This window comes from Antedon bifida, chromosome 9 (assembly GCF_963402885.1).
Source record: "Antedon bifida chromosome 9, ecAntBifi1.1, whole genome shotgun sequence".
Taxonomy (NCBI): domain Eukaryota; kingdom Metazoa; phylum Echinodermata; class Crinoidea; order Comatulida; family Antedonidae; genus Antedon; species Antedon bifida.
Window position 1 is genome coordinate 2831588 of NC_136234.1, and position 27689 is coordinate 2859276.

General features: G+C 36.6%; 2 protein-coding genes across 3 annotated transcripts in view; one reads left to right on the forward strand and one right to left on the reverse strand.

The window, feature by feature from the left end:
* The first annotated feature begins 4695 nt into the window (after positions 1-4695).
* LOC144852329 (uncharacterized) lies at positions 4696-27460 on the forward strand. Its single transcript, XM_078710111.1, has 28 exons — positions 4696-5481; positions 5847-7076; positions 7817-9212; positions 9323-9619; positions 9923-10117; positions 10482-10635; positions 11098-11203; positions 11704-11854; positions 12215-12292; positions 12939-13109; positions 14078-14284; positions 14699-14869; positions 15300-15563; positions 15869-16079; positions 16513-16661; positions 16911-17143; positions 17426-17638; positions 17765-17894; positions 18352-18453; positions 18974-19122; positions 19407-19589; positions 20207-20327; positions 20575-20811; positions 21034-21190; positions 24176-24361; positions 24927-25087; positions 25432-25695; positions 25926-27460. Exons 1-28 carry the CDS (start codon positions 4750-4752, stop codon positions 26417-26419), a joined length of 8142 nt encoding a protein of 2713 aa, XP_078566237.1. The 5' UTR covers positions 4696-4749; the 3' UTR covers positions 26420-27460.
* Positions 14707-27689, reverse strand: part of LOC144851851 (DNA polymerase alpha subunit B-like) — a 28166-nt gene continuing 15183 nt past the window's right edge. Inside the window, exon 16 of one of the 2 annotated variants that reach the window (XM_078709502.1) lies at positions 14707-14960. The gene's annotated coding sequence lies outside the window, so the exon portion shown is untranslated. Of the gene's footprint in view, positions 14961-20280; positions 20312-27689 lie in introns of those variants that run through there. The other variant, XM_078709503.1, reaches the window with a different exon arrangement.

Consider the following 27689-nt stretch of genomic DNA (forward strand, 5'->3'; position numbering starts at 1 on the left):
ACTTTACCATTTGCCACCCCAGTTCCGCGAACTTTTTTGCATCTTCGCCCTCTACGGCGAATAAGTAACTGGCTTTACGAACGTTATAACACTTGACCTGCTTAATTTTTTCAAAATATTTTGGTATGAATCGATCACCCTTGACCTACTCTACCTTTTGCCACTCCAGTTCCGCGAACTTTTTTGCGTCTACGCCCTCTACGGCGAATAAGTAACTGGCTTTACGAACGTTATAACACTTGACCTACTTAATTTTTTCAAAATGTTTTGGTATGGATCGATCAACCTTGACCTACTTTACCATTTGCCACCCCAGTTCCGCGAACTTTTTTGCATCTTCGCCCTCTACGGCGAATAAGTAACTGGCTTTACGAACGTTATAACACTTGACCTGCTTAATTTTTTCAAAATATTTTGGTATGAATCGATCACCCTTGACCTACTCTACCATTTGCCACTCCAGTTCCGCGAACTTTTTTGCGTCTACGCCCTCTACGGCGAATAAGTAACTGGCTTTACGAACGTTATAACACTTGACCTACTTAATTTTTTCAAAATGTTTTGGTATGGATCGATCAACCTTGACCTACTTTACCATTTGCCACCCCAGTTCCGCGAACTTTTTTGCATCTTCGCCCTCTACGGCGAATAAGTAACTGGCTTTACGAACGTTATAACACTTGACCTACTTAATTTTTTCAAAATGTTTTGGTATGGATCGATCAACCTTGACCTACTTTACCATTTGCCTCCCCAGTTCCGCGAACTTTTTTGCATCTTCGCCCTCTACGGCGAATAAGTAACTGGCTTTACGAACGTTATAACACTTGACTTACTTAATTTTTTTTAAATAGTTTGGTATGAATCGATCACCCTTGACCTACTCTACCATTTGCCACCCAGTTCCGCGAACTTTTTTTGCGTCTACGCCCTCTACGGCGAATAAGTAACTGGCTTTTACGAACGTTATAACACTTGACCTACTTAATTTTTTCCAAATAGTTTTTGCATCGACGCCCTCTACGGCGAATAATTAATTTGTTATGGGTAGATGACCCTTGACTACTTTACCATTTGCCAAACTAGTTCCGCGAACTTTTACCTATGTCCTTTTACGGCGAATTCATTTTAGTTTTGTTTTGACTTGTTACGATTCTAGAAGATAATTTCTGAAGCAAACACAAATACAACAGTTTGGTTAAAAACGATAACCACAAGTTATTTATTCCGTTTTATTCATTAACACTTTTCAACACAAGTAGAACATGACTACCTGAAATTAAAACAGCATTTAAAGTAGGCTCTATCGTAGTATATAAACTAAGAACTAATAAATAACTTCTTACGTCAACATGTGACGACACACTGCATAGTCATTCAATACCACCCCACTTCAATAAACAGTTGCAATCGATCCCAATGTAATATCTTTTTAAACTTGCTTACAGTACCCATTTTATAAAAGCGCACAAACCAAATCTGAACTGACGGTTTTGTTAAATGTCATTACAGCAACTGTTACTTAAAAACAGTTTACACTACCTTATAACAGCAAAATTAACATATTATTCATTAATACTGTTACCGTTAATATTAAAAAGCGCACAATATTCATTGAGTGATAATAGTCGTTTAAACACAATATACAGTAATATTTTTAAAACTATATTTGTAGTACCCGTCTATACCTCACAAACTAAACAATTGGGTGAAATAGTGTTTGAAAAACGGTTTAGGCTTATAGACTTTATAACAACAAAATTAACATATTGTGAAATATGCCTTAACCTTTAATGTGAAACATATTCATTAATAATCCTTTATTAATTAACAATTAAAAAGCGCACATTCCCTGGGTGATGAAAGCTGTTTTAAAAACAATACAATAATTGTAATGTAACGAATGTAATGTTGAACTGTAAGTAGCTGAAATAATTTTTTATTTAACAATTTAAATATGCCTATTACTACTCTTTCATAACTTATATAACATTATACAATAATTTCTTTCAAAACTGTCAAAAGCAATTTTTTTTCCCATTGCATTTTGTTTCCTAGGTAATATGATGTAGGAAGATAATTGTATCTAAATGTTAAGCATCACATTAAGTTGTTTAAATGGTGTTCTTACGCATATCGTTTATGGCATAAATGTCTTTTATTATAAAATCTATAAATTACTAAATGTTTTACCACTGTAGACCTAGAATGTTTGAACAAATCTCTGAATTAAAAATCACCCACATAGGCCTACAATGACATCATCTTACAGTACCCATCTATAAGCGCACAAAAAAAAACAAAGCTGAACTAATGTTTTTTTTTTCAAATGTCATTACAGCAACTGTTACTTAAAAACAGTTTACACTACCTTATAACAGCAAAATTAACATATTCATTAATACTGTTACTGTTAATATTTAAAAGCGCACAATATTCATTGAGTGATAATAGTCGTTTAAACACAATATACAGTAATATTTTTAAAACTATATTTGTAGTACCCGTCTATATCTCACAAACTAAACAATTGGGTGAAATAGGCACTAATGTGGATTTTTTAAATTTCATGATATCAACTGTTACCTGAAACATATTCATTAATAATCCTTTATTAATTAACAATTCAAACGCACATTAGTCCTTGAGTGATAATAGTCGTTTTAAACACAATACAAACAATATTTTTTAAACTATATTTTCTACAGTACCCGTCTATAGCGCACAAAAATAAATGTTGAAATAATGTTTTTAAAAAATACCTGAAAACGGTTTAGGCTAATAGACTTTATAATATCAAAATTAAGATATTCATTAATAATCCTTTAACCATTAATATTGCCAATTAAAAAGCACATATTCTTCCATGAGGTATAAAAGTTGTAAAGAGAATACAACAATTTTGATCGAAAGTAATTTTTTTAACTAAGTTGTTTTACCTAATACATTACCCATTATAGTGTACAAAGAAAACAATTATGTGAAATAATGTTATTCATACCAAATTAATTTGAAAACATTAAGTAGGTCAAGTGTTATAACGTTCGTAAAAGCCAGTTACTTATTCGCCGTAGAAGGCGTAGACGCAAAAAAGTTCGCGGAACTGGGGTGGCAAATGGTAGAGTAGGTCAAGGGTGATCGATTCATACCAAAATATTTTGAAAAAATTAAGTAGGTCAAGTGTTATAACGTTCGTAAAGCCAGTTACTGATTCGCCGTAGAGGGCGTAGATGCAAAAAAGTTCGCGGAACTGGGGTGGCAAATGGTAAAGTAGGTCAAGGGTGATCGATTAATACCAAAATATTTTTAAAAAAATATATAGGTCAAGTGTTATAACGTTCGTAAAAGCCAGTTACTTATTCGCCGTTGAGGGCGTAGACGCAAAAAAGTTCGCGGAACTGGGGTGGAAAATGATAGAAAAGGTCAAGGGTGATCGATCTATACCAAAATATTTTGAAAAAATTAAGTAGGTCAAGTGTTATAACGTTCGTAAAGCCAGTTACTTATTCGTCGTAGAGGGCGTAGATGCCAAAAAGTTCGCGGAACTGGGGTGGCAAATGGTAAAGTAGGTCAAGGGTGATCGATTCATACCAAAACATTTTGAAAAAATTAAGTAGGTCAGGTGTTATAACGTTTGTAAAGCCAGTTACTTATTCGCCGTAGAGGGCGTAGACGCAAAAAAGTTCGCGGAACTGGGGTAGCAATTGGTAGAGTAGGTCAAGGGTGATCGATCCATACCAAAATATTTTGAAAAAATTAAGTAGGTCAAGTGTTATAACGTTCGTAAAGCCAGTTACTTATTCGCCGTAGAGGGCGTAGACGCAAAAAAGTTCGCGGAACTGGGGTGGCAAATGGAAGAGTAGGTCAAGGGTGATCGATCCATACCAAAATATTTTGAAAAAAGGAAGTAGGTCAAGTATTATAACGTTCGTAAAAGCTAGTTACTTATTCGCCGTAGAGGGTGTAAATGCATAAAATGTTATTGAACTTTGACCGGAAGAAGTAGAGGAGGTTAAGGCTAACATGTTGATGCAATAACAAATCAGTTAGACAGTTATTACGTATTAAAATCTGTTTTTAAAAATATTTGTGACTGTCCCTTTAATTGAATTTGAATAAGGAACTAGGAACTAGGAACTAGTAACCAACTTCACAGACATTATTCGTACTGTTTTATTATTTTGCTATGAGTTCCTGGGCAGAAAAGTTGAGGTGGGTTACTATTTTCAGGTGCCTAATTTAAGATTAGTAATAGAAAGCCACTACTCTAATAGTAACCCACCCCAAAAAACAATCAAAGAATAATAACTTAGGGTTACAACTTGAAGATTTACGGTACACAGCATACTGGCATATCTCATGTGCACATGATGCTGCGTGTGCTGCGTTCGCTATTTCCTACGGTAATTAGTGAACGATATCGTCATGTAGAAGGCATTAATCGTATTTTTTCTTATCCATCCATGAATGGTTATGTTTTGTTACTGTTACTCGGACAACAAGTGAACCAATCACAAATAGTATAATAATAATGATTTTAGAGTACTGCATTGTATATTCATGACGTAGCTTATATCAAATATTATTATGGTTGAGATAACAAGAATTACAGAATCCGTGGGGTAATCAATAAAGCACATCATCCTTGTAAAAGTCGACGAAAAAAGCTTGGCTACTGCTGAAGCAACACCGAGCCGTGTAGACCAACCAACGCAATACTTATTTTAATGCGTTGAATTACAAGTCAAAATGCGGTTAAACTTACTGATATATGAAGTGGTGTTCATCGTATGTACATACACTTTTATCAGTAATGGGAGAGTAGTAGAAAAACCCAACATTAAAGATGCGCAAATTGATGTTAGACGCAGTCTTGTTAAACGAGCCAGTCCGATAGATTCGGGCAGTAGGTCTGATGGGGATGGCGAAGATTGTGATATGGAATTGTATGCACACCGTGGGGAAATCATACCAGGATTCACATTCAGGGACGCTCTGACCATGATAGGAAAGATGTACAACAGTCACAACATCCGCCATGTTTTGAATATTTTTTGTTCCGACGCGGGGGCCCATCTTGAAAGGCTTTTGTGCTCCGAAGGCGAAATTGTTGGCGAAGTTTGCTCTGAAATTGCGAGTGATACTAGGTTTGATACTCGAGACTACTGCGAAATGATCTTTAGTCATGACGACGATTATGATGGACATGTTGATGTTGAACCCATTTCAGCTACGCGAAGAAGAAAGAGATCTTCTCCTTCTGACGACTTATCACCTGATGATGGTGGCTTCTTCCCCTCATTCGGTGATGATTCATGGGGCTTGTGGTGGCCGGAAAATGATTTATTAATCTATGAAACACTTTATCATGATTTCATATATGCATTGAAAAACGTTACTGGAGTACATGAAGAGCCTTCTGACGTCTGCAATTATTTGTCGGATGTCATTCAATGGAACAACACAGAAATAGCAGATATGGTAACTATATTTTATTGGTAACACTGCTTCTGCGCTATTGTCAATCTAGTCTAGGCAATAATAATAATAATAGTAACAAGTAATTAAACAGTAAAAACGCATTCAAAATCATCCTGATCCGAATCATCAAATGGAGCATTCTGTGTACTAAGGTATACTTTAAAAATTAAAATATGGTCAAAATTCACTCAACAGTTTTGACGTAATCTTGCTAACAGACAGACACAAATTCCACCATCGCATATCCTCCTTGACGCGGCGGATAGAAGATCCAACGAATAATAGATCCAACAGTCAACTATTAGTTATTTAAAATATAATCCATTATTATTTTCTATTAAAGTGATCATATTGTTTGTTTGCAGTTTACATCTAGCTTGAAACTGTTTTTTAAGGCGGTAATGCATAGCCATGGCGGTGATTGTGTCCATTATCTCAACGAAATGATGATACTTGAGCCTAACGATCCGATGCATGGGCCGATGGATTTGCCGACACCAGGCGGGTGGGCCGATGGTGGGCCGATGGACGGACCGATGGATGGACCGATGGATTGGTGGGGCGATGGTGGGCCAACGGACGGACCGATGGATGGACTGTTCAGTTGGTGGGAGAGTGGGTCGATGAATTGGCCGACAGGTGAACCGATGAATGGATGGGGTTACTCACCTCCACCATTCGACGCTTTAGATTATATCAGAGTTGCGTTCACTTTCCTTGGCAGATATAACAACTCTCGTGAACTTTGTCGCTTTGTGGCATATTATACAACCGATGACGCATGGGAAGGACGTGATGAATACCACTGTAATGAGACTGATGATGACGTCGCAGATCGTATGGTAGACACGTTCTATGACATCCTTTACGATGCTCAGGTATGTGAGATGTTTCTTCATGCTTTCGAAGAAGAAGACTTACCACTAAACCTCGAGGAAAATACAGGCTATACTGACCCTCGGGAGCTCTGCGAAAAAATAACTGAGACTATGAGCCTAACGCAGCCAACAGACTACACTGAAGCTGATTTTGGTGAGCAACCGCCAGATGATGACCGATGGCCTGGGTTAGATCTCATATTTTCCTCCCTAACGTTCACACAGGTCTTAGGCGTATTCGGTGACATGAAGAAGGAGCAGAAAGGAATCGAAGCAATGAATGTTTTATGTCAATACCTCGAGCCAGGTTTCGGACACATGCATCCTGGTGGTATACCAGAGTTTTGCAGTCACTTGTATGAAAACGATGATATTGGTATACCTGCATGTGTTGAAGTAGTCGATGAATTTAACACATATATTGACGACTTCTTTTATCATGACTACCCCTTTCCCAGCCCCGTAGACGAGCATTCCGATGTATGGAATTCCGATGTATGGAATTCCGACGGATGGCATTCCGACGGATGGCATTCCGATGTATGGAATTCCGACGGATGGTATTACGAAGACGAAGTTAGTATACTTGAAGAAACAGCGAATGATCTTTGCCATGCGCTTCGATATACTGACAAAATTGAAGATTGTGATCCTCATGATATGTGTAAATTGTTTACTGAATCAGTCGAATGGGACTACGATAATTTAGCTAAGTTTGTAAGTACGAAACTGATATAATTTCATTTATTTCACCAAATTCATAAAAAAAAATACAAGATTAAAATATAAAATTACTCTCTAAATGGCCGACAAGATCACAACAATTATATTTTAATGCAGTGTTGTCTAATGGCTTTCTAAGATTCAATTCAATATGAATGGTCTTTTAATTAAGAAAATTATCTATAATTTACAAATTTCAGTTATTAGTTAATAATGAATTGGAAATTTGTCCAAAACACTTAGTATTATATAGAACTATTACCATCTAAATTATGATTATCTCCGAACCCATGTACAGTATTAGAAGTATTACGAGGTGAGCTATAGGCAATCCAAGTTTATATAATGTAGACTATCTGATATGGCAACCGTCAACGGCGCAGGTCCGTGGGGTAGGGTGCGGGGGGTTGGGGTCGAAAGGGACATGGTGCCCCTACCAGAATTTGCTATATGTACTTGCCGTAGTATTGATTTTGAGTGTAATTTCCAGCCATACTTTTCTCAAATGTTGCCATTGTATCGTTGTAGTTTGCAAGTACCATTTACAATACTATGTGCGTAATAAAAGGGAAATCCGCGATCTACTTGGCAAAGAGAAGTAGTGATAGGCCTACTCGATCGTTTATTTGTCCCCCTCGCCTTTCGAAACGGATCTGCGCCGTTGACGAGATAGAAAACAATAAATTATTTCATACAATTTGTGTTACTAAATCAAGAGATTTCTCGTTTTACAGATAACCGATGTTCTTGTTGAATTCTTTGTTAACACTATGATGTCACGATCGTCCGATTGTTCCGAACTAATTCGGGAATACGATGATTCTACACAAGGCTCAGACGAAGAGCCTGATGTACTAGATTACATGAAAGAAACATTCGTTTTTCTTGGCGACTATGAGAATGGTTATGAAATGTGCGAAGAGATTGTAGAATTATTTGAAAACTATAATTATTTTGGTTATTATCCATATTCTTCTACCGTAGATGAAACTTCTCCCGACAGACGATACGAGGTGGCGGTTAATTTCACGAACAAACTGTACTCAATTGCACATGATCCGTCCGTCTGCGAGAGCTTCATTATTCATTTTGAAGAGGAGGGATACACAATTCCAATCGAAGAGCTTACGGGTTATTCACGGACGGACATGTGTCGGAAACTTGCTTTAGCCCTGGATATAACAACCGACAACGTGCGTTTCGACAACCCAGCGTTCCCGTCAGAATTACCAAGTGATTTTGATCTGGAAGAGAACTTATTTAATGAAGATACATTTTTACCATACGTAACATTCGATCAGTTTATTGGAATCATTGGGGAGGCAATCCGTAAAGAAAGTGGCATTGCAGCGTACAGAGCTATGTGTACGCATCTTGACCCACTTTTAAGACTACTAGAGATTACTGACATCTGCAGCGTTATTTTAGACCCACAGTTTGTAATGCGTGACTTGACAGATAAATGTGTGGATGTCATTGCGCCAATATATGGCTACCCGCCTTATCTGATACCAATTGACTTCGATAGAATATTGGAAGACTTGATGGGTGCTGTTGGCTACAACGAAGAACTTGATATCTGTCCGAACGTTGACAACATAATCAACGGTGACAAGCCACCGAAACAAATGATTATTGACGCCATTGACATAGTCTTGGAGAACGTATGGAAAAACATTGTGGCCGCGTGTAGAAACTGGCAAGACATTATTGACATGATTTTGCCTGAATCAAGCGATGATTCTGAAGAAGAGGATTTGGATATTGTTGAACTGATTAATTACGCTGATCAACTACTGGGTATCGTGACGGGTTATGGCAGCCTAGGCGGAACCTGTGACGCGATCGTAGCAGCCGAAGATGCAGGCGATGGTCATAATATGGCTATACGTCTTCGCGAAAGAGGCCTAGGCCTAATGAGTAACGTCGATAGATGTACAAAACTAGTTACTTTTGCATTTGATGTATTGTCAGAAATCTTTGGCGATCCTAGTGACGAATCATATGATGAAAGTTATTCAGAAAATGGAGGAGAACATTTTCAGTTTACATTTGAATACATTACTGGTTTTGACACACATGAGGACTTCTGTGTGGCTTTTACCACCGCAATGACAGATGGGCAAATAGGTAAGTTTCTTGTTCATATGGTCTTGAGGTTTAGTTCATTTGAAGTTACGACCGAGATTAATCTCACTTCCTTATGGTTTGTGTCATAACTGTTTAATTTTAATTTACAGAAGAAGAGTGTCGTGGAGTTGTTGACTGTGCAGGCATTTGTAATGGTGACCAGGAAACAGACTGCCTTGGCCTTTGTAATGGGCGTACGGAAACAGACTGTGCGGGCGAGTGTGGGGGAACAGCGACTAGAAACGAGTGTGGAGATTGCGTTGGTGGACGAACCGGAATCCGAGATACTTCAGATGGTCGCGATCAATGCGGGTATTGTATCAACGCGGCGGGATATATACAAAGATGGGACTGTGGTGGAACGTGTAACGGCACAGCTTTCATTGATCCGTGCAACGAATGTGTTGGTAGGTTATTTCAGTTAAGACAACTAAGATGACAATACTTCCTCGACTATACATTTATAGAATGTTGCTTTTAACATGAGTGTGGTAAGTAGTGTGGTGATGATGACGATTATGAAATAATAAGAAACAATAAATATTTATAGATCAATAAATCCGATACATCTGTCGAGACAGGATTGAGTAAGAGTTACTAAACTTGTCTTTTATAGGCACATGAGCAGATTGTCGAGGTTACAGTAATATCGATCACAATCCTAAGCCGACATTTTTTTCAGAGAGTTTTATTTTAACATAATTATTTAGGGGGAAGTACCGGTAAAGCGGTAGATTACAACGCAGACCGTTTAGACTGCCTGGGAATATGTAATAGTGCTGAGCCATGGGTTATCGACACGTGTGGAGAGTGTGAGCCAGCCATATCAACAGAGGAACTTGATGCCGGGATATACTTCGGTGGAAGCAGGTACACAGACTGCTCCGACGAATGTGTAATACCGGGTAAGTACATCATTCATCCATTTGCTACAGCTATTGTTATTAGCGACGAAACGTAACGCAATCTACGCAACGTAAGAAAATGCCAAACCTCAGATGTTTACAGCACTATTGCGTCGTCGGTTCCCACTTGTAATTACGCAATACAGCATTTTGCGTCGCTGCGTTGCGTTCTAGTGGGAACCACGCTTAACTAAAACACGGACAAAGCACTGACCAATCAGCCGAACAGCTGGCTGACAGAAAGGCTTTGACAAAACCAGAAGGAAAGAAGCTAGTATATTGTGATGAAGGTTGCTGAAACGATACTATTGGGTGACAAATGTAACTGTGATTGTTAATAGGACAGCGTTTTTTTCTTATCTAGGTTTTCCCAAAGCTACTGTGAACGAGTGCGGAGAATGTGTTGGTGGATCAACTGGACTAGACAACAGTTTCGGCAAAAACGAGTGTGGCCAGTGTATTGATGACCCAGCCGCCGACGAAAGTTCATGTATGGGGTGTGACGGAGTACCAAACAGGTATAATATCTGATTGGGGGTAATTATGATGACGAAACAACGGGAATTTATGATGATAACCGTTATAGATGACGTATTACGATTGTTGTGATGATGGTACTAATAATGTATGTGTACACATACACTTTTGCTGCTCAGATGGAAATCGCCGCAGAAACAACGATTGTATTGCCTGTTTTACCATATTTATTGAGGATGATTCATCCAGCAATTGCTGATCATTAGGGACCCTCAGAAGTTCACAGGACAAACATATACACAAGATGCTCTACATAAACAAAGTCTTATTACAAGTCGTTGAGAGTGGTGTTGTAATTTTGTCCTTAGAAAAAATCCTGACATGTGACGGGACTTGAACCCAGGACTGTTAGCCAAGCATCATAACCACCAAGCCACAACTCCACTCCGTTGTATCAATACTGAAATTTGTAAATTAAAATCGGTTTAACTTTTTTTTAACAGTGGACTAAAAGTGGACGCTTGTGGAGTGTGTGGAGGAACTGGATTAAGTTGCCTGGCTGTCGACGGAATTTATCCCAATTTCATTCCCGCAAATCAAGACGTCTTGGTTAGTTATAATTATTTTGATTTATTTCACTTTTTAAAACTTAAAGCTGCATAAACCTAAGCAGTTAATAATGGTGAAATAGTGGAATCAGCATCAACATATTGCAAAGCAGCTGCAAGTACGACTAACTAATAAAGTTAAAGTTATTTTGTATGTAGTTTCGCAATTCGGTACATAGTAGGGCCTAGAGTAGGGCCTATAGTAGGGGCTAAACAAACTTCGCATGCTCATTATTAAAGCTTGGTTCCCACTAGCGACGCAACGTAACGCAACCTACGCAACGTAAGAACATGCCCCCTTCCAATAATTGTGTTTTCCACCGCCTGCGTGAAATCAAACCTGCGATTTTTGCAGCACTGTTGCGTCGTCGGTTCCCACTTGTGATTACGGAATACATCACTTTAATACGTCGCTGCGTTGCGTTCTAGTGGGAACCACGCTTTAGTGGTGTGGTTCGCACATTTTTTTTTAATTGGTTTTTTTTACATTAATATTATTAGGTAAGCGTTGCTGGTGCCGGTTTCACTTCCGGGTCAATGCCTGTATGTATCTTTACAAGTACAGCATATCCAACCTTCGAAGTGATGGCTATGGACGTAAGAACAACAACATCAGGAACAATATTAACATGCAATGTTAACTTAAATCCAGGTATGTCATACAATCCATCCTGGAGTATGGCCTAAATTGTGTAAACTTCCTATGACTCCCGCCGCCGTACATACTGTCAGAAATCCTCCCACCGCGTACCAGATGGTGTCCCTAACTTTTGTAAGAAGCTCTTTATTTGCGCCGATGATCGATGATCTAGGACTCGGCTTTGATGACTTGTAGGTCATCTTCATGCTGAACCTGAAAAACACCATAACTGTGTCGAATAGGTTAATGAGGAAGAGTTAACATTAGTTTTCTAAAAACGGATCGGCGCCCTTGAATCTAGGAAATCACCTTTTGACCAAAAAACCGAACTGGAAAATAATGTTATTTATGCGTTTTTTTCTTGTGTTTTAGGGGACTATGATTTACAGATACGGCGTGATAATGACGTTACACCAGCAGAAACTGCTCCTACTCTAAAAGTGTATGATGGTGAGTTATGGCGCGCCAAACTGTCAATTATTCGGCGTGTCATTTGTTATGCGTTTATGTGTTAAGAAACATTTCAAAATAAAGTTTAAAGCAAAATATGCCAGCCTTATCTAGTTGATTAACGATTGGTTACTTAGACGCAACGCACGTTACAGGTAATCTGACCAATCACGACGCGATGGATCTTGTGATTGGCAACTCACTTGCGTTGTTCCTACTTCGTTACGTTGCGTCCAGGTTGGAACTTAAGTTCAAAGTTGTGAGAAGATTATTCTACATAAATATTCGCTGTCATAAACATACATAAAGCTCTTACACTATCAAACTAGTTTGACAAAAAAGTGTGATGTGCCTAAATACGGTAGTAATTTGCTCAAATTTGGTAGTTTTATCATGTCCATATATGGGCACATCACATTTTTTTGTCACATAAAGTTTGATAGTGTAGGCAGAGCTTTAATAAATAAAATATGTTGTCATCGCAGGGTACATTTTAATTCATGTATTCATCATGTCTTCGACGTGTTGCTGAATATTGACACGCCGAATCTAAATTATGCAATTAATATTGGAAAGCTAATTGATTATCATTAAAATAACTAAGCAACAGCAGTCTCTAATTACATTATGTGCGCTTTCTTTTCAGATGTGGTAATCACCAGTGTATCTCCCTTAGAAGTCGCCATTGATCGAGATGATGAAGAGCAAGAAGTCGATATCGTTGCTTCTACTGACAGTAACCTAGGCGATATCCTAGACATATCACCGGATCATTATGACGTATATCCATCGATTCTCATCACGAATCCATTTGATGGTATGTTCGATACAGTTGCTAACAAGACTACAACTTATTAATTGCCATTCATTTTTATTTAAATTTGTCTGTGTCTTTGTTTAAAAAATGTTTTCTGTTGTGCCTAGAAATGTAAGTGATTGATATTAAAACGGACAAGCACCCGCTTCTTTTGGTGACTATTGTAAAGTTGTGTCACTAAATGTATATTAATCTGATACTCTCGCCAGAGACGAACGAATGTTTTAGATTGAAAACATTTTTTATTTATTTATTTCGGTATAAAAATGTAATACAAAAATCAGTAAAAGCTGAAAGCATAATTTTATACTAAAAATATATAAAACATTATGGAAACATAGCTGTATGTAGTAGGCCTATAGCACATTATGAACCATTCCTTTCATTATGATTTGGCCACATGATATTAAATCTTAAACTTTCACCAAACAATAAACATAATAATTATGTTAAAGTTAGTTGCATTATTATATTTGTAATGTGTAATGTATTTGATTGATACACAAACTCAAAACCACATAGAAAACACAAAATAGAAGCTGTTATGTTGTATATTACTATAAATACCCGATTCTTATGTTGTATCTCCACATACTATCTATTTCCGAAGTATCATAGGAATATTGGTAATACAGCATCTCATTTATATCACATGTGCTGCCTGTATCATGTTAAGGGTTAAGTGACTACTAGATACATGTGAAAACATGTGATGTTGTATTACCAAATATTCCTATGATACTTCGGAAATAGATAAGCCTACCTCCGCTTCATAATAGGAGTTGCGACAACACTGTATATTTGTAGTAGGCCTATATTTATTTCATTTCATTATTTATTCGGTCTATAAATAACACAAAAAAAACTGAAATTGGGGAGACCAGGGTCAACCTAAGTGAACTTAATCACAATGTAGCTGTATTATATAATTTAATGTTAACTACTTTAATGCGCTCTTCATTTGGCAGGACACCAGTATATATATTATGGTGAATTTTCGTCCGAAACATCGATAACAGTCAGTGTCCCCGTACCAAGAAATTCAGGCACATTTAAGGTCGTCATGTCCATTAACGGTGAACATGGGCTAAGGATGACTGGGGATGAACCGTCCGTTAATATCAATGTGTACTACTCAGCACCAAGACTTGAAAGCATTCAATTCACTACTAATGGTAAGTTTACATAGCAAAACAAGAAAGCCACTCCGAGAGTGCATACCTCCGCCTACTGTAAAATTCTCGAATTTGGTGTAATGGTCACGTAATCAACTAACAATAGAACAGCAACGCCAAAAACAAACGGGTGAATTTTAAAAGAAATTGTTTTTTAAAACTACTCGTATTAAAAAACCTGTAAATTAAATCAAATTATGTTTTAAAATTACAAATCACAAATTATAGCTCTGGGTAAATAACTATTTTGGTAAAGATCTTGTAATTACTTTTTGAGTAATCCTGCTAACAAACAAACAAAAAACGCGATCGATTACGACACATTTTGATAACTAAATATAATGTAAAGGCTTTACACACAAAATAATGTTTTTAAATCAATAGTGTAAACCACCAAAATCATTTTTATTTTAGGGGCCGGGTTAATGATGACATTTCTAGATGGTGTAGACTACAATAGTTTCCAATCTTGTGCGGATGTCATCCAGAGCGCAGAAAGTCTAGGAGAAGGCGCTGAGTGCAAGTGGCTTACCCCTATGGCGATGTTCATTCTTTTCGGAAACGGAGACAACCTACCCGGAATAGGTGAGTTCGAATTTCTTAGTTATACCGTTAGGCCTGCGGCACCGCTTATTTCTTGTTATATTACTATTTGGGCGTAGAATCATTGTCGAAACTGTTTCTTCACCCACGGAAAAAAAAAACATTAAAAAAACATGACTATCTGGCTATCTGATACAAATAACATATACATTATATAACTACACGGTCTTGTATAAGAAACATAAAAATACAAGACATGTATTCGCTGTTAGCAACCATAAGCAAAAACATATACAGATACAGATTAATTTATTGTCCAATATAAATGGAAATTACAGTGCTCATAAATTATTATATGTTGGTCTGAGATAAACTTTGTTTTTTGTTTAATATATTTTGGAAAAGGTAGGCTACATTTTAAGTGAGAAAGACAAGGCAGTTGATTTTCTCCTTAATTTTATCTGAAATGTAGGTGACAGTCTGACTTTGAAGCCAGGCTCACTGAGAGCTTTCAGGCAAGAGCTGTCAGAGGCCGCCGAAGGATCAGCAGTTATTGAAGGGCCAGACAGTGCCATCAGACCCAAAGCGATTCTGTCGGGTTCAGAACAAATTTCAAGCTGTGGAAATGTGAAGTTGGACGGGCGGCGGTCTACTGGTAGCGGTGCTAGGCCGTTGACGTTCCAGTGGTCGGTGACGAGCCAAGGTAGTACGACAGCCGTGGATACAGAACTTAATTGTAAGCAATGGTTTTAGTTTAAATTGTAATTACTACATGTTTATCTTTGCTTTTTATTCCACACACTACTATCAAGAGATGGTAAGGAGCGGTACTACAAAATGTCTGCAGCCACTTTCCAATAGGGAGGTTCCGATTTGCGACCACGACCAGGACCAATCATACTGCGTCGTCAGTAGTGACGTAGAATCTTCCAGAACTGTGTGTCGGGGATTGAATGAGAAAACACATCTCTATTCACTGCACACGCATAATTAATCAATACTTAAAACATTACATATTTCATCAATATTTTCATTTTATAGCTTTAAACAGTGGTAGTGGATCACCGGCTATCGTTTTGAATGGCACTTTGATTGACGTGGAAACGGTTTATGAGTTCATGCTGACAGTCACAAACTTTTTAGGACAATCCGATACGGCAACTTTTCCCGTAACTCGTTCAGCCGTGGTAGCGCCTCAAGTTACGGTATCAGTTAAAGGTACTAACGTTGAGAATGTAAAGGTCTCTGACAGGTACGTTTACACTTTCTCCGTTTGTATGTTTTTTTTTCAACGGGGGTTTGATTTCTCAGGTAATAGTTATGACACGCCATATGTGCCAAATGTTTTTTTTGACGAAAATTAAGCATAACCTAGAATTTACACAATGTACGAGCATGTTTATATAGGCGCAGAGATTATTTCTTTTTTTTCATACTTTATTGGCTATTCAAACATACATTTATTTCAAATACTAATGCGATATTCAAATCATGCTATTAACATTTTTTCAAGAATGTACGCATTGTATATCAATTTGAAATACCTTTGCGCAACCAGTGTTTCCGATCGATATCACCAACATAAAAAAGATAAATACTGCTTATTTCTGTTTGCTCAATTCAACAGAAAAAACAGAGATTTTACTAGGAATTATGATGTACAGGCTTTCTTATTATTAATATAGTTTTCTACTTGCGGCAAATGTGTTCAATGCGGATTGTGTACCACCAGGCAAAACGGAATTCGAGTGGTCAGTTGATAACACAGACGTTACACTCAACCTAAAGACGATGCGGTCTCGAAGCCTGTTTGTCCCAGCAAACTCACTGCCAGGTAGTAACAGTTCACACTTTCTGTTGATAATTTCAATGGCTTATATTTATACTATTATGTTGCGTGATAAATAAAATATTTTAATCGTTACGCACGTTCGTGACATTAATATTTATGGTGTGTTATGTTTTCCAAACGGCGCCACATCCACAATGAATATTTTGTCTATTTTTTATGTGAATAAAAACAACAAAAGGGGAGAGAAATACATAAATCCTAGCTTACTACTATCAAATTATATTCCTTCAGGTGGCGTAAACATCGCCTTTACAGTCAAGGTGTACAAGTCTAGTGACCCGGATTCGTTTTTGACTGAAACCGTCACCGTTACAACAGTTAGATCGGACTTAGTGGCACTGATTAAAGGCGGTGAGCAGTTCAGCATCGGACGCGACAGCGGTACGGTACAGCTTGATGGTTCCCTTTCGTTTGATCCCGATAATGAAGCACGTGCCTGGGTTTACGAATGGCAATGTTTACAGGTATGCTAGTCTTCTTTCATTTTAATTATTTCAACATTCTCACAGTTAGGGATTCGATATTATATAAGAAAGTGTGTCTAGTATCCGCTTAATCTGAGCACTTTACAACGAAAGTTTCTACGCATTCGCAATCAAGTCTCAACGTACGCGTGTATTAAATAGATACCGGTACATCAGTCAAATATACGTAGCCGAAAACATGATACGTTTACGTGGTTGTTTTGCACTGTGAACTACACAAGTGTATGTATATAACTACTATTTACTCTGTTTCCGGCTTAGGTTGACGAAAACATTGCTTGTTGGTCTTTTGATCCAGATTATCTTGGAACCCGGCTCTTAGAATCAACAACCTCAACGAATGCACTATTGGAATTTGACGCGCTGGCCTTGGAAGCTGATAAAACGTACAAGTTCACCCTGATTGTCCGTAAGGAAGATAGATCAGCCAATGCGGCTGTCTATATTCTTGCTGTTAATGGCAATCCACCACGGGTAGGCCTGCTGGTTATTTCTTGTGCATCTTCTGCACTTATAAATCAATCAATTCATTTTATCGTATCGTTTTTAAATTGTGAAAAAGAATTTTTAGTAATTATCTTGACTCTATTTTACTAATAGGTTACAATAGATCCGGTCAGTATTACGGGCATTGTCAAAGACGATAGTAATATCTATCTCACAGCATTCATATCATACTCGTCGTCTAGTGGTCTCCACAATGTCACATGGACTACAGATACTAAGACAGGTAATAATGGTAGTCTTAAATAGTACCAAATGCAATGTTCCTAAGCGCTTTACACACAAAAATGATCCATAAAATATCCTAAACTAATCACACAAAAAAAAGAAGAAAAGCAGAGGAACCAGGTAAGCCCGATCGTCTCATGTCTATGGCCTGACGCGTCTCTTTCTACAAATGAAGTATACATATTTATTAGCTGTGTTCTCCTACTTCTTGATGCATCAATTATACTGATAAAATTCGATTTTAAAATGTATATAATTTAACCCTCTGTTTGTCAATGCTATGCCCTTTTATTTATCCATGTGTGATGTCACTGGTAGTGCCATCACATGAAAACAAATCAATCAATCCATAACGTTATTTTCTCATTTCACTATTTGTGCCGTGATATTAAATGTCACACCCTGTTAGTTGGTTTTTATACCACCACTAATAACTGGTTTGATTTACTTATTAGGTTATGGATATATAGACCTACAGAATAACGATAACTTAGCAGTTCCACCGCAGCTGCTAACCATGGAGGGTTTCGCCGTCAATTTTTTTGTAATCAATAAAGGTAGGCCTAATTTATTTGAGATATAGTAATATACTGTATTACAGAATAACTGTAAAAATCAGATTTAAAATCGAATGGGATATAACATGTTTATACACGTCCTGCGTATTTTATTGTTGGGGAAACCAAGCTTTAAGGCCAATTTACACAGATGAGCGGTAACGGTAAGCGGACCGCCGCGTAGCTTGTCCCACGTAGAATCTGTATCTATCCTGGGCGGAAACCGCCCGTCCGCTTCGCTTCGCGTTGTGTGCAAATGGTCGTAAGAAATGACATAGATTCTATATATTTGTATTACCGTTTTACCGCTCGTCTGTGTAAATTGGCCTTTATACTGTAAGAGCCAAGATTCATATGATACGGTATTTTCCTTCAGGTACTATGTATGAAACGCCATTTGTGCTAAAAATGTATCTTCATTGTATGTTGTATTCTCTCTTTTTCCCTTTTCATCTCTATTAATTTTATGGACGCGTTTTTTAATAAAGTTGTAAAAATGCAAATAAATTTGAATATTTAGGTGTGGTTGAGCGAGGAAGTAAATATTCATTGTCTGCTGAAGTTTATCAAGGTGATGGGCAACCAGGCACAGCGACCATTGAATTCAGCGTTCTCCATGGACCAACGTCTTGTGACTTTGCCATAGACGACTATGAGGAGTTATCGAAGGTATAATAACAACCCTGTAATGCGCACTTCTCTGCCAAAGAAATCTTTCGGAGTTAACCCTTTCATTATGTCACTTTTTTACAAGTCGGTCATTGAAAGTGTACTCACCTTTAGTTTTGTTTTGTGGTTTACCTGGGCCACAAGTAAAGATAAATCAGATCTACAACGTGTCGTTACATAATATGCATCACGTATCATCATCACGATTAGGATAGAGCGTACCATGTTTACACATGCCCACGCATTTCCTTCATATATGATTAATATTTGAATTTCTTTTTCAGTTTGAAGTTGAAATAAACAATTGCGTGACAGGCGAGGATGCTTACCCACTAAAATACCAACTTTATGTATTAAACGCCAAAGGACACGAGGAGTCGGTGACTGAAATTAAATCGTCTCCAGTATTCAGCATTACGGGTAAACCAAGGATTCGTGGTAGCACTACACGAACCTACGTAATGAAGGTAAACTTTGTTAAATTTCGCGTAATTACGGTTTGCGTTCTAGAATGCTACGTAATTTCGATAAATCTGCGTACATGAATACAACGTATTTACGAGAAATTTACGTTCTAGAATGATACGTAATTACGATAAAATTGCGTACATGAATACAACGTATTCACGATAAATTTACGTTCTAGAATGCTACGTAATTACGATAAAATTGCGTACATGAATACAACGTATTTACGATAAATTTACGTTCAAGAATGCCACGTAATTACGATAAATCTGCGTAAAAAATACATAAATACAACGTATTTACGATAAATTTACGTTCTTGAATGCTACGTAATTACGATAAATTTGCGTACATGAATACAACGTATTTACGATACATTTACGTTCTAGAATGCTACGTAATTACGATAAGTTTGTGTTTTTGAATTCTACGTAAATACAATACATTTGCATAAATTACGGTAAATTGTCGTTCATTAATTAAAAAAAAAATACGTTGAATGTACGTTCTACTGTACGTACTAAGTATACCGTAATTACAATAGGCCTAGGACATTTATTTGTGCGTTCTATGATACAGACATACCTTACATGAATGGAAACTATATTCTTTGTAGGTTTGCGATAACAACGAAATGTGTTCAAAATACTCCGATTCTGCTACAGTTACGCAAAAGGTTTGGACGCAGGAGGCGGAAGAAGAGATCAAGGATGATATTCAGCTGAAGAAAGACAGCGGTACGTTAGGAAAGTTCCATGATACTGGGTCACATGTTCACTACATGTTACATAAGTATCATGGAGACTATTGTAAAAGTAAAAACATACATGTAAATAATAAATAATTTGTCTATGATGTACAAATTGTGACATTAACCTAGACGAGACACACATGAGAACGGGCTCCATTTAATCTATCATAGGCCTAATTAGGCATATTGCTATTTGTTTTAGGCTTTCCCTTTAGTAATAAATACAATTTCAGGTGAATATTCGGACGCTTTGCGCACAACCCAGGATTTAATTGCTTCAAAATCTGGTGATTCAACTCAACGTCGTCGCCGACGGTCTGTGGTTACGGTTTCAACAGAAGATGTCACAGACCAACTAGAGCTCTTATCACTGGCTATCAGCAACACTGTCCTCACCACGGAAACTGCACAAACGCTGTTGGACCAGGCAACTTACATTAGCATTGCCGAGATGTCTTTGACAGATCAAGGTAGGCTTACGTTATTTATGCAGCGTCGTATAATGGACATTTGAAAGCTCATTGTTCAGCGTTCATAGTTTTTTTTTAATTGTGTTCGTTGGCCTTTTGTCCTTATGGAAGAAACATTTGAAATGTTGGACAACAAATTCGGGAATTAAGATTATCATGTCTTTAGAAACAGCATTCCATCATCATTATTCAATATGTTTCTTTTCTCTTTTTGCTCATCAGGTGAATATATTACCTATATCGATACACTAGTACAAGTGTTTGTTGATGCTGATGTTCCTGTACCTGCCGGTTCAGCAGACGCTGTTTTGGAGACACTGACCCAGATGCGAGCCAATCTTGATCCTAGTAGCAACGCGGATATTCTCGCTTCTATCGAGTAAGTTATTTTTTTCCCTGGTGTAGGCTTAATTTGCTACCTTTCACCATCATTTCAGCCCACTGCATCGCGAAGGCACCTCCAAACTGTCCTGTGCAGCTCTCATACAGGATATGCCAGCAAAGGCTCAATCTGATGTCTCCAACTGTGCCTGTTCTTAAGTCGATTTTCTACTAATAGTAGAGGAAGCAATGCCCAAAAAGTGGCTTATTTAAGGAGTTAGTGCAACCGGCAAATTAACAAGCTGAATTATATATCAAAATGTTTATAATTTTATAGGCTTTCAGAAACTGCATGATGACACTTTCAAAACTGCTGGCATTTTTTATTACAACTCTTTAAAGACAACTCACTTTTTTATTCTATGAAAAAAATCCACAAGTAGTTTTAAAAAGTTTTTGTAACTTATCATTATAAAATGGGGAAAATATGAATTTTTTTTTTTCCGGTTGTAGATTTTTATATCTTCACTTCTATTTCATGATAGGTTTTCTTGTTAAATTTCGATTAAACTTAAAATATTATGAGAAAAAAATAAAAGAACCTGCTATTCAATATTCTCTAGGTTCTTTTTTAGTTTAATACATCCCTATTTTTCATAATGGAAGAGTCCAAAACTTGTGTGTTTACATTTTTCGCTGGTCATTTGCTGACTATTTCAACTTGAATTGTAAGACTATCTTTTAATTTTTTTAATATTTTATATATAACTACAATCTGTAAAGTAGTATTAATAACTTAATAAATCATATAGCATCATAATAGCTTCTCAAAACATTGATTCTAGCATTACTATGTGTGTTTGCTGTGTTTTTGTAGGGACCACTTTTTCTAGGCCCACTTGCTTTTCCGCTGAATTTGGGTTCAGGGACGATTCGGCCCTGAGACGATTCGGCCCGGGACTATTCGGCCCACTTTTGGTGGGACGATTCGGCCCACTTTTGGGCCGAAACATCCCACTTTGTGGGCCGAAACGTCTCACTTTAGACCAAATTCATATTCATTTTTTTTTTATTTATCAAGTTTTTAAAGGTGTTTAACAATCCGTATTTTATTGATATTGACAAAGTTGATATAATATTTATAATAAATTACTAAAAAAACGTAATTTTATATTCAATTTATTACTTCGAAAACCTTGTTTATTTCGTGCATTCGCCAAGCGGCCAACAGAGGGCGTAACTTGTTTACATCGTTCGCGTGACTAAAAAATGATTATTTTTGACAATGTTTTCAAAATGTTTGCTTTATTACATCTTTATCCCTAGTAGTGCTACCCCATAGTCTCTCTGAAAATAAAGTTTGGGGAAAAAAGCTTATTTTATGATTATAAATGCATATCAAAGCCGATAAATGTAAGTGTGCCGAATCGTCTCAGGGCCGAATCGTCCCGGGCCGAATCGTCCCAGGGCCGAATCGTCCCGGGCCGAATCGTCTCAGGGCCGAATCGTCCCGTTACCCTGAAGGTTCTGCTGCTGCATATTCAGGTCTCCCTAAACATACAACATTTGTATATTTTAAGCTAAAAATGATGAATGGATAGAAATATCCAGCTCCAACATCAATATATTTTATTTGCTTCAAATATTGACTAGGTTTGTGCTTTAAATATTGACTAGGTGAACCGTATGGTCTAGCCTCCCTTTAAATACTAATAATAGGCTAGCTAGGCTAGGCCTACTAGCCTACTAGGCTTAGGCCTTTAACTTTTATAGACACTCTAGGCCTAGTATAGCTTTCAGTACAGTATACAGTAATTGTTTTTAGTACGTCATGTATTTATTTTCAATTATTATTTAAATGAATTTTTATGAATCTATATTTTAAATAGTTTAGATCGATCATATTTATAATTAATTTAATAAGTTATTGAATTCATCTTTTTTAGTGGTTTGTGTAATTGTAACAAAAAGAAATATCATTTTAATGACGACAGAACCAACTGCTCACGACGGTTGTCATTTTTTTAAATTATTGGTTTAACAAAGGTAATTCAAATAAATTAATATTATTACTATTATTACTATTTTAGTATTAGTTATTATTATTATTATTATTATTATTATTATTATTATAATTATTATTATTATCTAAGTATTAGTTATTATTACTGTTATTATTATTTATTATTATTATCATTTTTTGTTTTGTTTAGATTAAACCTTAGGACAACCCATGTAATTTAGATACCGTAGCTAGAACGGTCATATTTTTTTAAATTACTGCTCTAACAGAGGTGAGTTTAAATAAGTTATTATACACTATTAATTTATTACTAGCGTTACCATTTTATAGTATTACTATTATTATTACTATTATTAAATTGTTGTTATTATTATTGTTTTTATTATTTTTTGTTTTGTTTAGATTAAACCTTAGGACAACCCATGTAATTTAGATACCGTAGCTAGAACGGTCATATTTTTTTTGGTTTTTACGGCTCTAACAGAGGTGAGTTTAAATAAGTTATTATACACTATTAATTTATTACTAGTGTTACCATTTTATAGTATTACTATTATTATTACTATTATTATTACTATTATTAAATTGTTATTTATTATTGTTTTTATTATTTATTATTGTTTGTTTTGTTTAGATTAAACCTTAGGACAACCAATTTAGATAGCTATAGAACGATTATGCCTAGCTTTAGGAATGTACTTATAAGCGAATTTGTTCGCGCGAATATCGAAAGCGTCAGCGTATACGCTTGGGTAGAGAGGGATTTGGAAGATGGAAACATGAATACGCAATTCACACGAACAAATTCGCCTACTGGAAAAGACTTTAGAGTCTATTCCAGAATAAGTTCGTGCATGCTGGCTTAAACACTGGTGTGCTCTAATCCAACCTCCTTGTTCTCAACATGCATCTGTCCATAATCCTTTTAAGCTTCACGATATGGTTACAACAGGGAATAGTAAAATTATTATAATTTCACTCTTTCCTGGTTTATACTAAACACATTGTCTTTCAAAACAGATCTGTACAAAGTAAATTGATGAGTTCGCAAGGAATGAGTATTGTTCTTGGAGAAGATCCGATTGTGACGTCGACGTCAGACCTCACCAGTACTGTATCTAAAACTCTATTGAGTGGCACATACACAACTGCCGCTGCGTCATCTGCAGCCGCCAGCGTTAACTTCGGTACTCAATTAGAAAGTCTGTAAGTAGCCTTTTGTAATCCCGTTAATACATACAATGAAATTATGTATTAAATCAATGTCTAAATAACACTGTAGTCTGACTGCTTGCGAATCACAGAATCCTGGGTCCAAATCATAAATATTCAATTATTAGTGCCATTTACATTATCTTATCTTGGAGAGTAAAATAATATATATAAATATATAATATATAAATCCAAAGGCAAAATACTGAAAAAAGAAAAAGCTAAATAAAAACAATAAAATAAAACAGCCAGAAAAGTTAGCAGAGCTTTCGGGTAACACTAGCCCTTTATCAGTGCAAGTGAAGGTACTTGGACAAGATAGATAGATATATATCAAGCGCTGCTTGAGTGGACAGGAATAAAAGAAATAAAACAAAAGAGGCACAAGGCTGGTGAATAGAATATATATATATAGGTATGCTATCATGTGTTACCATAAATATGGCAATCTTCATTACGACCAAATGATCATTTTCAGTAGCATTATCAAAATGATTTTTTGTGTTCATCTTAACACCATTTAACTCTGTGGCTAATAGCTGTGATATGTATTGCTTAGGTATGGTGGAGCCTGGTCTTGTGGTTCAACAACTTGCTCTGGTGTTACAGTCACTCTCATACAGTATGCAGACACTGTTGATTATCTCTCCACAACTGATGAAGACAAGAACACGCGCTCATCCAGCATTATCAACGTTCAATTGGCTGATCCTGAGACAGGTATTTTGTTTAAACAATTACTAGTATGGCATGCAGTTATGAAATATATCAATATTGTTCTAATTCAGAATAGAGAGACACAGACACAGAACCATATTGTCTATGCTATTGTAGTGACTTTAAACACAGCTATCGAACGAACGATGAACGTCTTGCGACATAGGGCACGTAACAAGACTTCTCCAATCATAGCGATTATAATTTAATTGATGTGCTGATTTATTTTTCTTTTCTATAATTTTTATCCATAGGGTTTTTGGTCGTCCTCCTGGTCTTTTGACTTTTCTCATAGATTCGTTTACAGCTATGTAGTTTCTAAAACTAAAATTTTTCCAATTTTATAGGTGTTGAGATCCCTGTTGCCGACCTAACTGATCCAATTACCATCACGATTCCACTGACGAATCAACAAGCTCATGTCACGTACGAATGCCGATACTGGGACAGCGCTCAGAGTGTGTGGAGCACAGCATCCATTACAACTGCCGCGGTTTATACTAATGAAGTGAAATGTCTATCGAATCATTTATCATATTTCGCTGTTTTCAGTGAAGTTCAGTCTACAACAGACACACCAATCAAAGATGTCGAAGACGATGATGATGGTAGTAAGGACACATTATTTCTTTTAAATATTTGATAATATAAGATGATGATGATGATGATGATGAATTCAGCAGCAAAGCTATTTGATCAATCATGACGCGATAGGTAATATTTACTGTCGATTGTGATTGGTGGTCAACTCACTTTCATTGCGCCTACGTCATTGCGCTGCGTTCAAGTGGAACATGTATTATTTGTAATAATTGACGAAAATTTTCATTTTTTTTTCTAGATTTGATAGTGTACGTACTTGTTTGCGTGATTGTCGTTGCAGTTCTATCGATAATCATCCTCGTTCTCATTGTAATAATGAAAAAGAATTCAACAAAATTACTCAACAAGGAAGAGTCACAACAAACCAGACAACAGCGGATAGTAGAGCAGCAGGAACTGCCAAAAAGTCAGCCAATCGTACAACAACCAAACAGAATGCAACAACCGCACCCAGTCACCGAACAGTTACCGCCGCCAACGAACCCCGTATACCCCGTGTTATATCCCAGCGCACCACCATACGAGCAGATTCCACCAGTAACAATGGTTTCATCTAGTGGGGAACCCCAGTCCACTAAATCAGACCATTATTCTAGCTACGTACAGGCTTGCACAAACGGTATGGCGCCTGTAGAACCCCCGGCAACCTACATACCTCCACCCCAGCCAATGGGCTCTAGTGCCTCTGTTGGTAGCAGTTCTAGTGGCCTAAAGTCTACTGGGCATTGCTAAAAAGTTAACTATTGGACATGCAGACATTTGATTAAAACTAATGGGATAATCATATTTTTATATAATTAAATATATAATTATATTAAATAACAGGTTAACAATGACGTTCGATGTTTGCAGGTTTCCAATTCTTAATGTCTTAAATTAGTTGTAAAACTGCACAAAAGACGCACAGCAATGTAACGTAGCTAAACTATATACAGAGCAGCTGCACTACTAATAGTATTCTTTAAAAGATGAGTGTTTGAATTCTATAGCTTCAATACAATCAACAAATATTTGTGATTAAACTATTAGCAAATAATAGTTAGCAAACTATGCAAATATCAATGTCTCAATTTCGGTGGTGAGTGTGGCTAGGAGGCACATGGTGTAACGGGTAAAAACAATGAGCTAGTACAAATGTGTGGTCATTTTCTAAGTGTGTCTATCATTATCACAATGTTAAACATATTTCATTGTCTATTATGTAGGATTGTATTTTGTGTGTGATTATTATAATATATATAGTAATAACAGTATAGTTTAAATAGTATAGATGACGGTATGCAAGCCCGTTCTTGCCATAAGTTAATTAACGAACAACATTAAATGGCGGGGAAGAGCCCTTCGCAGGCCTTAAACTCATCGTTGAAATATGTGTCACTCTGATTTGGCCTAGGTCTATAATGAAGTTGGTATCGCCTAAACATTGGATTAGATATATTCAATACTAATAATGCCACAGAAAAAAGGTATAGTCACCAACTAGACTAGGCTGAGTGGACACTAATTTTCCAAAACCTGAACTACGATTAAATGGTCCTTTATAAGTGTATTATTTAAATATGTATATCGAATTTATTTTAAATATTTATATTTATTTTAATTAAAATGGCAGTTTTTCGATCAATATTTCTATATTGTATTATAGAGATCAGAATGCTTATTACAAACATATTATAGGATCATATATATTTTTCTAGTGTGGCTAGGCCTAGATGATGGAGAGAGATTTATTATATTTTACAAGTTTCGTGAATAAAATCGTACTGTACTGCATCCTTTGATGTGAGCATTGATTCATCGGAATCTAAACTAAAAAATATACAAATTTAGAAATAAAATACTCCGATACATTGGATACACGTTCCCATATAGAAGACGCTTAGCGTCTTTTTCCAGGGCGAAAAAATAAATTATCCCAGGGCCGCCCTCTGGAGACTAACAAACTTTTTCGCGCTTGAGTAAATTTGACCTTTTGTGATTGGTTGCAAGGGACGCCAGGGTC